The sequence below is a fragment of the Danio aesculapii genome, chromosome 15 (assembly GCF_903798145.1).
Source record: "Danio aesculapii chromosome 15, fDanAes4.1, whole genome shotgun sequence".
NCBI lineage: Eukaryota > Metazoa > Chordata > Actinopteri > Cypriniformes > Danionidae > Danio > Danio aesculapii.
In genome coordinates this window covers 326,262-343,107 of record NC_079449.1, presented here as the reverse complement: position 1 = coordinate 343,107, position 16,846 = coordinate 326,262, and the positions used below count along the sequence as shown (strand labels likewise).

Sequence of the window (16,846 nt, the reverse complement as noted above, 5' to 3'; positions counted from 1 at the left end):
CAGAGTTGAAGATAACAGAGTTGAGGATAACAGAGTTGAGGTTCCTTCATTTGGAGACACACTAAATGTTTTTATCAGTGGAATTGAACAGTAATGCAGGAAATTGATGTTTCATGTAAATGTTTATTTAACTCACAGAAAGAAGAGAGCAGACTTAAACTGGCGATAACGAAGCGTGGTGTGTGATCAGGAGGTGGAGACAGTCAGCAATAGAGGACTGAATGATTCATCTTAACACACAGTTGTTTGCTGAACAAGGACCATGTAATGGAATGAAGCAAGAGTTTACCGCAGTAAGTGAGAACTGTGTGTGTGTGTGTTGTGTGTGTGTGTGTTTACAGTGCTGGAGTCACGAGTTTTGACGTCAGACGTCTCAGAGAGTTCGTTCTGCATGTTCAGTATCCTGTCAGAAGAAAGATCAGAAGAACACAGAGAAACACACCGAGGAAACACACACACACACACACAGACTCAGGATGGTAGAGCTCTCGTCGTCTGATGTCTCCAGCGCTGAGTCTGATCTCAGAATCTGCAGCGGCTGAAACACTTTCTGATCTGACTTTGTTAAAACAGGAAGAAGCGAATGTCAGCCATGAGCTGCACTTCCTGTGCTGTGCTGAAACTCACTGGTGTTTCTCTGTGTGTGTGTGTGTGTGTGTAGTCGAGCGCTCTGGTTGTGTGTGAGGTGGACGATGGTCTGCAGGAGAAGCTGAAGAAGTTCAGATTCCGCAAAGAGACCAGCAACGCTGCCATACTGAGTGAGTGTGTGTGTGTGTGTGTGTGTGTGTGAAAGAGTCAGACTCTGACGTGTGTGAGTGTATGTCTGGCTCTCATATGTGTTTGTGTCAGACTCTGATGTGTGTCAGGCTCTAGTGTGTGTGTGTGAGAGAGTGTTCGTGTCAGACTCTGATATGTGTGTGTGTGTGTGTGTGTGTGTGTGTTCTGTACAGTGAAGATCGATATGCAGAAGCAGCTGGTGGTGCTGGAGGAGGAGTATGAGGTCAGTGTGTGTGTGTGTGTGTGTGTTACACTCAAGAGGTCAGAGGTCATCTGTCCCCTCACCTGTGTGTGTGTTTCAGGACATTTCTCTGGATGAGCTGAGAGAGGAGCTTCCCGAGCGTCAGCCACGGTATCCTCCCTGCTGAATAGCACACACACACACACACACGCACACACACACCAGTAATCATGATGTGTGCGTGTTTCTTTAACTCAGGTGTGTGTGTGTGTGTGGCAGGTATATCGTGTACAGTTATAAACTGACTCACGGTGATGGTCGAGTGTCGTACCCACTCTGCTTCATCTTCTGCAGTCCAGTGGGTGAGGACACACACACACACACACACACACACACACACTGCTGCTCTCACACTGCTGTTATTAGAGAGTGTGTGTTTGTGTTTCAGGCTGTAAACCAGAGCAGCAGATGATGTACGCCGGCAAGTAAGAACAGACTGGTGCAGTCAGCGGAGCTCACCAAGGTCAACACACACACGCGCGCACGCACACACACTAACTTCTAGTACACATATTTTACACTCGTACATGAATGCTGGATTCTGATTGGCTGATGGTCACTCTAAGGTGTTCGAATATTGTCAGATAAATACCTAGCTAAAGTAGTTCCGGCAGGTTTAGAGCGCATTACAGCTCCATATCACTGCACTAACGTTATACCACAGCTCTGCTGAATGCTTGATTCTGATTGGCTGCTGGTCTCTCTCAGCTGTTTGTCAGATAAAAGCACAGTTAAAGTAGTTCCGGCAGGTTTAGAGCGGCTCCATATCACTCCGCTGTATGATTAGAGTTATTACACAGCTACAACAGTCAGAAATCACATCAGAACACAACAGGAGGAGGAGATGTGGAGGACACTAGAGCTACACACACATGAGAAATGAACACTATTTTCTAATAATTGACTGGCCCGTCTCCAGTTATTACTTATAAACTATATGAAACTTATAAACGCTGAGAATTTCATGCAGATAATGCGACGTGTCATTTTATTTAGTACGCTTCAGAATATCTGAGACTCCATAAAGACAAACGCTTACAGTAAATATGACTTGCTCTGTCCGCTTGATTTTAATCTGAATTATACTGATATTGGGGTGGTATGGCGTCTCAGTGGGGTTACACTGTGGCCTCATAGCAAGAAGATCCCCAGTTCAAGTCCCAGCTGGGTCAGTGTGTGTTTCTGTGTGGAGTTTGCATGTTCTCCCCCGTGTTGGTGTGGGTATCCTCCGGGTGCTCCGGTTTCCCCCACAGTCCAAACACATGCGCTATAGGGGAACTGATCAACTAAACTGGCCGTAGTGTATGAGTGTGTGTGAATGAGTGTGTATGGGTGTTTCCCAGTACTGAAAAGACATCCGCTGTGTAAAACATATGCTGGAATAGTTGGTGGTTCATTCCGCTGTGGCGACCCTCTGAAATAGAGACTAAGCTGAAGGAATATGATGAATGCTGATATATTTTCTGTATTTCTGCAGATTTTTGAGGTTCGCAACCCAGATGATCTGACTGAGGACTGGCTGAAGCAGAAACTGTCCTTTTTCCGCTAAACTGTGAGCAAACATGATGAAATAAATCAGAAACAGCATGTGAATCTCTGTTCAGCGCTTTTAAATGTTTGATAATTCACTGTTTTCCTGCTCAAAACATTAAATATTGCCTGAAGTCTCGGTGTGTTTCTGCTGATTTTAGTGATGTGGGGAATCTAAAAGAAACGCTGATGTAACAAAATCAGTTTATTTACAATGTTTACACTGTACTGAGAGCAACAACGACAAAGAGACGCTCACTAATAAGCATTTCACTCGCTCGGGCTCCGTCCATAATCAAATAAAACAAGAAGATCAAACAGCAAATGAAAAATCTCAAACTCCAGCAGAAGGGCTGATCCATCCAGCTCAACGTTCACACTCGTCCAGCACTGAAACACTGACGGCTGAAGGGGCAGTTCACACAATAACAACATTTACTCACTGTTCACTTTCCCTTATGTGGATTCACACCCTTCAGGAGTTTCTTCATTCTGTTGAACACAAAAGAAGATATTTTGAAGAATGTTTGAAACCGGTAACCATTGACTTTCATAGCAGGTAAAACACATATTATGGAAGTCAATGGTTACCAGTTTCAGCTTTCTACAGTGTTCAACTGAAAAAAAGAAACTCATCAAGGGAGAGTACATTTAGATATATTTTAAACTGTCCTATAAACGAGAGTGTTGAAGGGATAGTTCACTAAAAATGAAAGTTTAGTCATTATTTACTTATATATACTTCACTTGTCAAAAACCAGCTTGAGTTGCTTTCTTCTGTCTAACACAAATGAACATTTTAAACAATGCTGGAAACCGGTAACCATTGACTGTCATAGTATTTGTTTTTCCTACTATGGAAGTCAATGTTAGAGGGTTCCAGCATGCTTCCAATTATCTTCTTCAGTGTACAACAGAAATAAAACTTTGTTTGAAACCACTGAGGGAGAGTAAACTCTTCTGTTAAAGATTTTAAAATGCTGTAAACCTGTAACCATTGACTTCTATTGTATTTGATTTTCCTACTATGGAAGTCAATGGTTACCGGTTTACAGAATTCTCTAAATAATATCTTATTTTCAGTTAAAGAGAATTTATTCTGTCATTATTTACTTATAATACACCTGTCACAAACCTTTAGGAGTTTCTTTCTTCTGTTGAACACAAAAGAAGATATTCTGAAGAATGCTGGAAACAGGTAACCATTGACCTCCATAGTATTTGTTTTTCCTATAAGGCAAGTCAATAGTTACCGGTTTCCAGCATTCTTTGAAATAACTTAATTTCTGTTTAACAGAACAAAAACATTATTAAACCACTTCAAGTAAATGAGTCAATGTCATTTTTTGGGGTGAACTATCCCTTTAAATAAGAGAGTTAAAGGCATAGTTCACCAAAAATTCAATCAGTATTTACTCATCGTTCACTTCATTTTCTTCTGTTGATCACAAAAGATATTGTGAAGACAGCTGAAAATCGGTAACCACTGATTTACATAGTAAGAAAAGCACTCAATGGTCACAGGTTCATAAACATTCTTCAAAATATCTTCTTTTGTGTTCAACAGAAGAAAGAAACTCATAAATGGGTCAAAATGATTTTTAGGGTGAACTGTCCCCCTGAAGAAGCAACACAGAACTGCTCTGGGGTCAGCAGTGTTGTGTTCAGTCGGAGTCGCTGGCGTCACTGGAGTCGGATGCGCGCTCACTGGCGCTCTGCTGGACGCTGCTGCTGTTGCTCCGCCTCCTGGCTCCACCCTCCTCTTCTTCCTCCTCCTCTTCTTCGCTGTCGTCATCACTGCCGAAGATCTCCTCCTCGTCACGGGCCTGCCGATCATCTCCGCTCTCGCTGCCGCTGCTCTTCCTCTCACGCCGCCGCTTAACGCTCTCCTCATCCTCTTCCTCTTCCTCATCTTCATCAGCAGGACGCTCCTCCTCCTCCTCACGCTCAGACTCACTCTCAGAGTTTTCAGAGTCGCTGGGCTTCTCACGCTCCTCGCCTGAACACAATAACAAACACCCTTAACCATATAGACAACTACACAAACACAGAAACCATGACTGTAACTATATAAACAACTACAACAACTGATTAAAACCACAACTGTAATTACATAGACAACTACAATATCGAATGGAAACCATGACCGGTACTATAATAACTAAGAAAGACCATCAATAAAACTATATACACAACAACAATAATTAACGAAAACCTTGACTGTAAATACACAAACAACAACAAACAAAAAATATGGCTCTAGCTAGCTATATAGACAACTATAACAACTAACAAGAACCATGACTGTAACATTCTGAAATCTACAACGACCAATGAAAACCCTGGCTATATAGAGAAACTGCGCAGACAACTATAATGACTGAAATCACAGATGTTACTATAACAACTAACAAAAACTACAATTGTGACTATATAGACAAATATAACGACTAACAAAAACAGGTAGAATGTGTTACCTGAGTCCTCCTGCATGTCCTTCTCCAGGTCCAGCTCCTCCTCTTCATCCTCCGGCTCGTGGTTCTCCAGCTGAGCCTTGCGAGCCTCCTGCAACACACACACACACACACACACCATTCATTAGTCTGTAAATGAGAGCTGTATATGATCACATAAGCAGTGTGTGTGTGTGTGTGTGTGTGTGTGTGTGTGTGTACTGACCTGAGCCTCCAGCTCCTTCTCATTCATATCTCTGTGTTTACACACCAGCACTGCGTTTGTGGATGACTGAGCTCCAACCTTCGCCCGACGCTTGCTCAGACGCACCCTGAACACACACACAATTACTATCAGACGCGTTCCTCAACACACAGATGAATCGCTCATATACAGTATGTGGTTGTGTTGATGGTGGGCGGGGCCATCAGTGTGATTGACAGGTACCTGGTCTCCAGCTCATTATAATAAACTCCGTCTGCGTCTCTGAAGATGAAGAAGTAGTTCTCCTCGTATCCTTTACTGGCCTTGTTCTTCACGTTCCAGTTATACTCACGAGCAATCTTATATTCATACCTGCACACACACACACGTTACAGACAGTGTGAGACTGCAGTCTGAGAGCCTCACACACGTCATCTCAGTGGATTGTCAGTCATGGACTCCTATTAAACGTTTATGTAGCTTTATGAAAACACTGAACATGAAGCAATAAAACACAGTGACTCTGAATGTGTGTGTGTGTGTGTGCGTGTGTGTGTGTGTGTGTGTGTGTGTGTGAGCGAGAGTCTTACATTTCCTCAGGCATGTAGTCCAGCTCCTCCTCCACGTCTCTCTTGCGTTTGCGCATTGTGTCTTCATTAGGCAGGAAATACGCCACAAACTGATTCCCTTCCTCGTCCATCATACCTCTGAACACACGCACACACACACACACACAACTCATTACATGTGTGCACACACAAATGCATACATGTGCATGCACAAACACACAGATAAACATGCACAAACACAGATATAGACACGCATGTGCACACACGCACGCGCACGCACGCACGCACACACACACACACATTTGATGACCTATTTGGAATGCGTAAGACTGATTAAAACAACATCATCCACACAACCTGTTTGTTGTGCTTCACACTGCAAAGACTGAGCAAACAGATGATACGACTGATATTTTTACACTCTATTATTAATAGATATGACTCTCTCTCTCACACACACACACACACACGTATGCAAATAGGGGTAAAAACACAAAGAGATATACGGGCGCACACAGGCATCATCACACACACACACACACACACCTGATCATGGCCTGTGACATCATGTCCACTCCTGCCGGTGCAGACACATCTTTAGGAGCTGGATCAGAGTCAAAGATGACTTGAGCACACGGATTAATCCACATCTGTAAACCACACACACACACACACACACACACACACACACACAGTGAGCGCTTACACTGATTTACTGACTCGACAGACACACTTTTGGGCTGAATTCTATAAACACGGTCAACATGTCTACTGACACACACACACACACACACACACACACACTTCAGCATTTCAGCACACACCATCTAGACAGGGACAAATCATACACGGTTAATGACGGATCAGTCTTCTTCTATTGTTTAATGACCCCTAATGCCCGATTCACCCGGGGTCAACGGATTCAACAGCGTCAACGCCTGACAGAGGGCGTGTCTGAAGTTGGGGCTGACGCAATCGTCGTAGCAGCGTCAGCCAATGAAATTAGTCCTCAATCGGCCACTGTCTGAGCTGGTGTATTGGCACACAGCGATCTGATTGGCTGACGTCGGTTTCCATCCAATGGATCCACAATGCAGTTCGGCAATGCCTGACGTCACTCACTCACAGTGAATGGGAAGTGTTGAAGCTGACGCCCCGTTACCGCCACACACTCAATTTCACAAACACGACCATCGAGACCGTGCTGCAACTGCCAGTTATTAGACTGTGAAGGGTTTCCCATGTCATTAACCACTGATGGGTCACTCCTGCCTAGATCATGTGTGCTGGACACACACACACACACACACACACACACACACACACACACAACTCTTCATGGAGTCACAGCTAGCCTTATCTTCTTCTGTTAATTCAGACATTTGAACTGGTTTAAGTCCTGTGAGTGTGTGTGTGTGTGTGTGTGTGTGTGTGTGTGTGTATTTGAGAAAGTGAGTGTGTGTTTGTGTGAGTGGAGTGTATGCGAGTGTGTGTGAGAGTATGTTTGTGTGTGCGTATGGGAGCATATGAGTGTGTGTGTGTGAGAGCATGTTTCTGCAAGTATGTGCGTCTGTATGTGAGTGTGAGCATGTGTGTGTGTGTGTGTCTTCGATTGCGTGAGTGTATGGCAGTGTGTTTGAATGTGAGTGTAAGTGTGTGTGAGAGCAAGTGAGTGTAAGAGTACCTGTGTGTGTATGTTTGCAGTGAGCATGTGTGTGAGTGTCTGTGATTGAGTGTTTTTGAATGTGTGTGTGTGTGTGTGTGTGTGTGTGTGTGACCTTGAAGTCAGGGAAGACAGGCAGCACCTCCACCGGTGTGACTCTGGGTTTGCTGTAATGCTGAGAAATCTGAAAGAATCCAAAAGAGAGTGAGTTTAGAGATCAGTGTGTGTGTGTGTGTGTGTGTGTGTGTCTGTGTGTTCTCTCACTGATTTCTGAGCATCTTCGAAGGTCTTCTCGATGGCAGCGATCTGACTGTCTCTGTCTTTATAGATCTCCTCCTCTGTGAACTGCTGCTTCACAGACACACCGATCCTACACACACACACACACACACACATAAATGTGTCACATGACCTGCATGTGATGTCAGAGAGGTCAAAGGTCAGGCAGGTGTCACTCACTTGACTTCCACCTTCTCGTTGGATACGCCGTATCTGTTGAACTCAGTGGAGATGTACTCAGTCTTCCTCATCCACGGCACTACCTTCGCATGCTGCTGCGACCTGAACACACACACACACACACACACACACACACACACACACACACACATTATACAGACCTACATGACATACATCCATTATACAGTAGGGGTGTAAGGGATCACGGTTGGGATTAAAGGTGTTTTTTGTCTTGTTTATCCTGCATTATTGCAGTCAGTGTAAGCTGCATGATTAATCATTAAGAGATCAGGATCTCAACACCCACGCAACATCAGTTATTAATGATGCTGATCTGCATATGTTTATTAATCCGTCCAATCACAGTGTTCATATCTGAAAACACAAAATAATCAAGAGATTCAGTCTCTGTTTTCAGTCCAATAACACAGCAGTACTGGGAGAACAGCTCATAGTTTAGATAAACCACTGATGTTTACGGTGAAGATTAAAATCTCCGTCATGTGCATTTAATGACACTCAAAACTGAAAGTTGTAGGCAGCAGATATATTATTTCACCAGTAGGTGGCGACAACCAGCCATTAAAAATACGCCACTGGATAATTCCTCAAAAATGATCATCTAGCAATGAAACATGAAGATTAATGAGTGAAGAACTGAATCATTTATTGAAGAGGAGAAAATAAATATGGGCTATACAATTTATAATGTCAGACTTCTACATTTACCGTTATCAGCAACAGTAGGAGTGACAGTCAGTTTTTCAGTATTTTACAGATTATTTTTATTCAGCTGATTATTTCTTCATGTTATTTTTAATTAAATTACAGCTTCTCAGTGCAGTGTCCTGCAGTGCTGTTTCTGTAATAAATGCAAATCAAATTACATTTGTCTCCTCTCCTTTTTGGCTGATCTGAAAAATGGTTCGATCCTTGACTAAAAAACCATACTGTGGTCCGAACCGTGAGATCTGTGGTCTGTTACACCACTATTGTACACACAGGCATATTATATCAAAGATTCAGTGTCATTTCACTCGGTGGCCATCTTTGAAACGCCCCTCAGGCAGTATGCTCGAGCATTCTGTTTGAATAGGGAAACATCATATTCTCCAAAATTGCTTGCCAAGCTTACGATTAAATTTCATATTTAATCAGCAATAATTAAACAACAGCTGTCTCTTTAGATTCATTTCTAAACATCCAAATCACACAAAATCTGCAGAAACTCATGTCCGGTCGGAGCCCCTCATCCAGACACTCGTCAGTCTATAGCAATCTCTGACTGGCTCCTGTACTAGAAGGCGGGGCTTCATTCGCCATATTGACTGTTACGCCTGTTTCACACCACTAGCAGAGCGTAAGCAGCGTGTGCATAGCGCACATGGAGAGAAGCAGCACACAGCTCATCAGCAGCTGCTGCACAGATCAATCCATCTATCTATCTATCCATCCATCCATCCATCCATCCATCCATCTATCTATCAATACTTTTTTACTTTTCATCTGCATTAAGGCCCGCAGCAACTTCCTCCTATGCTGTTTCCTTAACCTGCAACTCATTATTTTATAACTGATATAGATCCTGAAGAACTGTCTGCTTCTCACACTCTGAGGAGTGTCCATTATATATTTTAAGGTGCACTCGGTCAGAAGAGAATCTCCTGTGATATCATGTGATTTTGTTTTTGATTGTCAGGATGATGTAGGCTTATAGTTCTAATAATCTATGAAGAGTTCAGATGCAAAAGCCGCTAAATGTCCACTTCTGCCAGAAATGAGCTGATGGCATTGAGTGAATGCTTTAGGCATGTAGTACATGATCAACAAATAGATTTGCTTCAAATCATCTAAATCGCAGCGTCAGCACTTTCAGAAATAACAATTTGTTGGCAAAAGCCGCTAAACGCCACCTGCTTTTGACAGCAAAAGCCGCTATATCCTGAGAACCAATCAGACGGCGTGAATTGAATCATGTGTTCAATGTAGCAGCGCGCTGATACGCCAGCTTTATGAGACGACTGGTTCATTGCACATTCGATTTTAAAAGACGGAGTTTGATGAACTAGATGAGTCTGTCTGACTGTCAGTGAATGACAAATGAAAACGTCTCTTACCCCAAAACTCTGAGCATTATAAGACACAGACAACACACTGTACAGTCGGGAGTGTAGCACGCATTCATAACTTTTGTTTGTGCAGTGACACTACTTTGAATGAGTCTGATTTACTATACATTAAAGGGCAACGGCATTTCACGAAGGACAGAGTTAAGATGCTGTTCTCTTATCCCACGAGGACGCTATGAGGATAAACAAGAGATCAAGACCTTGAGTATGATGAGAATGAATGAATGAAGCTTCTAAAACTGTCTGAGAGGCATCCTCTTTTCACCCAGTAGGCCTAACTTGTGTTTTATCTGCTAATGTAAGCTATTTTTAAAAGATAAATATACAGTATAAAACTCTACATTATTTATATTACTTTATATTACCTATACGTCTGAGAAGCTTATTATATTAATGGACAATGCACAGAGAGTGATGTTTCACAATGTTTTACACTACATTATTTAAATCCACCAAGCTTAGTTTACAGTGTTTACAGTGCTCTACTTACATTAAATCTAAATCTCAAATATCAGAAATGACAACAGATTAAGATTTAATTCATGTCAGTTTTAATGTTATTGATTAATGCACTTGACAGATTTCATTCATTCATTTTCCTCCTGCTTTTCTCCTGGTTTACCACAGTGGAATGAACCGCCACTTACCTGACAGATTTATGTATTTCAGGTGGTGTGTGTAATGTGTTTTATGTTTGGTCAAATAATTTATAATGGCATCTTTAATGATTTTTCGACTAATTACACTGTTTTCTCCCAATAGGTGGATTTAGAGGCTTTTGCAATAAAGCAGACGTGGATTCAGCTGATTTTGATGCAAAAGAAAAAAAAAACAAAAAAAACAAAGAATTGTCTAAAGTGACATTTTTGAAAAAAGGGTATTTTATTTACTAGCTAATAACCTTATCATTACATATAAAACTAAACTTCTGAGCCTAATCAGAGGAGCCTGATAGAAAAAGCTCATTTACAAGAGAAAAGGTGTGATGGATTCAGAGGGGTTCTGCATCTGAACTCTTCATTTATACAATATAGTTCTAATGATATTTAAACATGATCAAACTAGTGTGCAACTTACTAAGCAGATCTCATACTAAAGTTAAACTTGGTTTTGTAGTTCAGGTCTAAATAAAATGTTGCTGTTTTTAATAAGTTAATTTGATTGACGATATGTGTATCAGTGGATATTATTGATGCATTTATTGGGTAAAACTGCTACCTTTTACTGTTGTTCAGTGTGTTATTGGTCATTATCAATGCACTGTCACTTTAACTGAGCGTGAGCAGCGCGGCAAAAATAGACCCAGTGCAGAAACTATCACGCCACTGCTTCTGCGTGCAGTATGAAAGCTTTAATCTGTTAACATGGACATCGAAAAAAACATGCGATGTTCAGACTCTGCTCACACGCTTCTCACACTCTACTCACACTCGCGGTGTGAAACAGGCTTTACCCTTTTCCCTATTCAGAACTACACGAGTGACATGTCTTGTGTATTCTATAGTCTTTGATTATATACATATACACATTATATACACACAATATATATCTACACACACACACGCGCGCAGACTTTGTGCACTCGCACGCATACATAAAAACACACACTGTATACACACAGAAACACATCCAGACAAACACAGACACATCTCACACTCACACAAACACATGAAGATATGCAGAAACACACACACACACACACACGCACACACACACACACACGCACACACACACACGCACGCACACACACACACACGCGCACACACACACAGCGGGTCAAAGATCAGCTGAACATTCTCTACCGTACCTCTTTGAGCTGGACGGAGCCTGGATCTCCTCCTCCAGTAGCTTCTCGTCAGCAGGATCCAGCAGAACTGACACACACACACACACACACACACACAGGTCAACCGCTTTACATATTGCTGAACAGAAAAATTCATGAATTATTACACAACTACTTAATATCAAAAACATTTAGACTTGAAGTTCCATGTAAAAGTGTGTGTGTGTGAGAGAGAGAGAGTGTGTGTTTGAGTAAAAGTGCTTGTCATTGTTTGACAGTGAATATACGTGCATGCATGCATGTATGTGTATCTATATATATATATGTATGTGTGTGTGTGTGTGTGTGTGTGTGTGTGTGTGTAAGAGAGTGTTTTGTAAAGCTGTAATATTGTGTGTGTTATTTTGGTCAGGCATGTGTGAGGATATGTGTGTGTGTGTGTATGAGAGAGAGAGAAGGAGAATTTGTGTGAAATGCTGTAAAATTGTGTGTCTTGCTCTGGTGTGTGTGTGTGTGTGTGTGTGTGCGTGTGTGTGTGTGTGTGTGTGTTCTCACTGTTGGGGTCGATGCGGTATGTGTCAGGGTTGATGAGGTCGATGGTGACGCCCAGATCCGGCTCAGTCAGCAGCTCATGCTTGTGCTGTTTCTCCAGAGATGTGGCTTTATACTGCACAAACCTGAAACACACACACAGTCACTACACAACATCCAGCCCTTCAGAGCGCTGTGTGTGTGTGTGTGTGAACCCTACCTGTGCTGGTCAAATGGATAGGTGATGAACTTGGGGTCAAACGGGATGTCCGGTAGACTGTTTCCATACTTGACTCTGCACACCACACCAGACCTGTAACACACACACACACACACACACAGAAAAATGGGCTGATGGAGGCACCACAGAGCTCTCCCGCAGTCAGTCATTGCCCAGACAGACTGATGGCCCCGCCCCTCTCTCACACTATTGGCTGAGTCAGATGTCAGTCACTCAAACACACAACCCTGCAGCGCATCAAGACATGTTTACATCATAAATCTTTGCAAAAAATCTATAAAATAACATTAAAAAATATTTCTAAATGTTTTAAACCCTTGTGAAATTATGATGTTTCTGTTTCACGCCTAAAATCATAAGATGTATGCGCAGTGTTATCTTTCACATATGGAGACTGGAGGATCTTTATACAGTGTAAATGTGGCATTCAGACTTACTATAAAGGCCTATATATTAAGACTAAATTCCATACCTCATTATTCAAAAACAAAATCATTGGCCAGGCAGGGTGACAGCCCCGCCCCACTCTCACACCATTGGCTGAGTCTGATGTCAGTCACTCAAGCACACATACTTCACTAGACTTTAAAGGTGCTGTATGAGAACGTTTGACTCTTTAAAGGCATAAAAACTCCATATGTGTGCAGATATTTCAGAAACATGCACAGTGAACATTCTCGCTTATCTAAAAACCCGCCCAATGCCAGTTTAGCCAATTATATTTCAGCAGCCCGGGTTGCCAGATGGTGGAAAACAGCGTATTTCATTTGTTCAGTCAGGACGGCTCTCAAAAGTGTGTGTCTGTGACTGAAATGTGACCTCTGGTGGACAGTAGCAGACTCTGAAATGAGATGCAGATTCAGAGTTCCACATGAGGGTATTAATGATCAAATAATATAAATATTACAAATGTAAACGAACGTTTTACGAACATGTCCTAACAGCACGCTACGTGACGAGACAGAGTGATGAGCATTTTAGCTGTTTGCACCAGACGAAACAGGACAGAAATGTAAATCCAGCCATTCAGAAGCACAGAATAGTGCACTCACTGCACTCCAGCAGAATGGTCAGGTTTATAATCTAATCAATACATATTAAAGCTCTTGAACATGACTAAATGTAGATGCTGAATCACTAATATGTGTTGGTTTGAAGTTCTGAAGTTCAGTTTCAGACAGTTTATTTTATTCTCCAGATCTGAGCTGAACTATCTGCTGCTGCTTTCAGTATATGGCAATAAATGTCATGTAAAAGCGCATTCAGACTCACATTGTTAGCATTGAACACTTAAAGCACATGAGCTGTTGCTGAACTGATCATCGTCAGTTTTCTGTTGTTCAGCTGTGAGAAATAGAAGTCATTTCTAATATATACTGTATTTCAGGTGTTGGTTAGGACAAAAACTCCCTTTAATATGGAGAATATTCCTTCTATCGGGTGTCTTTGCTATTATTTATAACATGGTTTAAATCAGCCTTTAGGCTCGATCATCAGACCCGCTCCTTTTTGTCAATCTGGCAACCTGTGCTTGCATTTGTTTTGATACAGGAATGTAGTACCTAGTTCAACCCCTGGGTGTGAAACATACATACTGCACCTTTAAAGTCCACATGAACCAGAAGCTGTGACCTTTTTTTTTGTGTTGTGACCAGGCGGCACCCTCCCGCTCTCGCTCGCGAAGCTATTAAGGAAGTAACTGAAACTGCAATTCATTGAAGTTCCGCTAGTCGTGGCTCCATAATAGAGCAGATTTCTATTGAGCCTGCTGTTAAAATGGCCGACTCTACAGCAGAAAAAAAGGTGTTTATAGTCTGGTACAACGAATGATTTTGGTTCATATACCCGCATAACCCTTCATGACAACTGTGAATACTTTTAAAACTCATTTGTTTCCTTTATATTAAGTCTGCATAATTAAGGGCGTGGCCACTTGAGTGACAGCTAGGTCTCTCTGGTCGCCATCACTTCACCTCAGCTGATTCCGGCTGATTAGCTGCTGAACTCGGCTTATTCAGCGTATTTTTGTTTTGGTTAATGTTTCTTTACTCAGTCAGTTGCCTTTTGGAAATATCTCTTACACTTATCAGATGATATGGCATGCTGTGTGCACTTAATTGTGCTCACAAACCATTCACATGGCCTCCATTTCCCAGCTGAGGGAAATTATATACTTATATACCATCTCTATAAATATATGTGGTTTATTTATGCTAAATTATCATTTATAATGTTCTTTAGACCTGTAAAGCACTCCAGGATCTGCCAGATTAATTAGCTGTAGGCTCTAGATCAGTCATCTGAAGCGTTGTCATACAGTGTTCTGCCTCGATTTCATCAACAGCCTTGCATTTACTAACACAGACAATGTTTAGTGGCATAGTGTATTACAAGAGTGTTTTTAAAAGACTAAACACTTTATAGATATGGTACATGTGGTCTGAACACAAGCGGCTCGCAGGTAATGAAGTATTAAGCATTTCTCCCACAGAAAAGCTTGTCTAAACAAAATGCTAGCAGGTGTTTGTACACGTGGACAAAATGGGATCACTTGCGCTCTTCTGAAACCTATGAGTGACATATGGATACTCCACCCATATCTTTTACAGTCTATAGTTGTGAAGCAAAGAAACAGATTTAATGAGTGGACAGTGGGCGTGGCTTGTTTTTTCTACTGCGAGCTGATTGGATGCAGTAAAGTAGGCTTTTCATTCAGGAAGATGGGGAAAGGGTTTGGGGAGTTATTACAACCTAACAGACTCATGCTCACTATTTCTGTTTGTTGTCACAGTGATAAGTTATTAAGTTACTAACATTATTAACCACGCCCCTCCAACTGTTATCACTGATAACAGTTGGAGGGGCGTGGTTAATAATGTTAGCCCCGCCCAATACCTCAGACTCACGCAATCTGAGAATTAACAGATTTATATCACAAGAGCCATCTATTGTTTGTTTCTTAATGACCTGCACAGAGGAACTGTTCAGCACAGAACTAGCAATGTGAGCGAACAACATCAACATGGCTGGTTTTGATTTCATGACGACTTTAATCGTGAAGTGATCAAAGTTATATGCATATAGAAAAATAAATCAAAGAAAAAACAAACTAAATAAATGAGAGAAACTCAATCTCGCCGTGTATTTCCCCCAATATCACGCAGACTGCATGAGCTGAATAAGCTGTAGTGAGTTTACCTCTCTGGAACAGTCCTGTGTGCTGAACTCCTGCAGAAACACACATGAACACACCATCATCATCATCATCAGGAGACATTAATAACCGCACAGGTCGTCATTACACAGCTCTATATGTGTATGTGTATATCAGTGTATCTGCTCTGCTGATAATAACAGTGCGCGCTCGCGTGTTTATTATGGTTTAGTCCTCTTACCGGTGTCCGTCCTCCCGCTGCGCCTGCGTCTGTATGGTAGGAGCCATGGAGGAGCAAATACACGCGTCCCTTCAGCACTGATGATCGATAAACAGCGAAAACACACACAAAATGAAGACTTCTGATCAGTTTATCGACAATACAGCGGCGCGCGAGTGTGTGTGTCACTTCCGGCCCGCAGACTAGAGCAGTAGCAGGACCCTGAGCGGCTGCCCGATCAACGCCTGAGCAAAACTCACCGCTCCGAGAATCAAAACTAAAGCGATTATCGTGTAATAAAACATTCAAAAACTGTTTTTATGGAGTATAGCCCGTTTTTAATGGTTTATTAAATGATACACGATTGGATTTTCAGTGAGTTTGCGTCAACTAAAACCATATCCCTGTCAAAGTAAACATCATCAAAATGTTGTTATTAAACCGTGGTATTTCATACTTTACTCTCTTTAATAATTAAAAATAAAAATTCTATTTATTCCAATTACATATGAGCCATAATTAAAAAAAACTTTTACAGTATAATCAGTGCTTGAACGTTTACATTTTATTTATAATTTAAGTGTATTATATTATTTACAGCTTTTTCATGTTGTAGTATTAACTATGGTGAACTGATAAACTGTAATAAATATTGTAGTATACTTTAGGTTTTACTTTAGTAAACTGTGGTGTATTGTAGTATAAGATACCCTATAGCTGTAGAAAACTACAGTAATGGCTCATTTGCTTACATCATTCTTGTGTTACCATAGCAACTGTAGAATCACCACAACAGATTAATAACTGTAGTTGTTACCGTAGCAACTGTAGAATCACAACAGATCAATTACTGTAGGTATGTTACCATAGCGACTGTAAAACCACCAC

The 16,846-nt window shown here is 41.6% G+C and overlaps 2 protein-coding genes across 2 annotated transcripts; one reads left to right on the top strand and one right to left on the bottom strand.

Moving 5' to 3' along the window:
* Positions 1 to 354: 354 nt before the first annotated feature.
* gmfg (glia maturation factor, gamma) lies at positions 355 to 2,682 on the top strand. The gene is given in 8 exon segments (XM_056473818.1): positions 355 to 479; positions 662 to 758; positions 951 to 1,000; positions 1,080 to 1,129; positions 1,238 to 1,320; positions 1,407 to 1,441; positions 1,443 to 1,481; positions 2,496 to 2,682. Coding segments are annotated over 8 exon segments (429 nt in total). The 5' UTR covers positions 355 to 476; the 3' UTR covers positions 2,568 to 2,682.
* A 58-nt stretch (positions 2,683 to 2,740) lies between these two features.
* Positions 2,741 to 16,156, bottom strand: paf1 (PAF1 homolog, Paf1/RNA polymerase II complex component). Its single transcript, XM_056473885.1, has 14 exons — positions 15,980 to 16,156; positions 15,783 to 15,812; positions 12,564 to 12,656; positions 12,368 to 12,489; positions 11,834 to 11,900; positions 7,898 to 7,999; positions 7,703 to 7,808; positions 7,554 to 7,622; positions 6,322 to 6,425; positions 5,797 to 5,913; positions 5,450 to 5,578; positions 5,228 to 5,333; positions 5,026 to 5,113; positions 2,741 to 4,547 (listed from the first exon to the last, which is right to left on the bottom strand). The coding sequence occupies exons 1-14, from the start codon at positions 16,024 to 16,026 to the stop codon at positions 4,213 to 4,215; spliced, it is 1,515 nt and encodes a 504-aa protein (XP_056329860.1). The 5' UTR covers positions 16,027 to 16,156; the 3' UTR covers positions 2,741 to 4,212.
* Between the last annotated feature and the right edge of the window lie 690 nt (positions 16,157 to 16,846).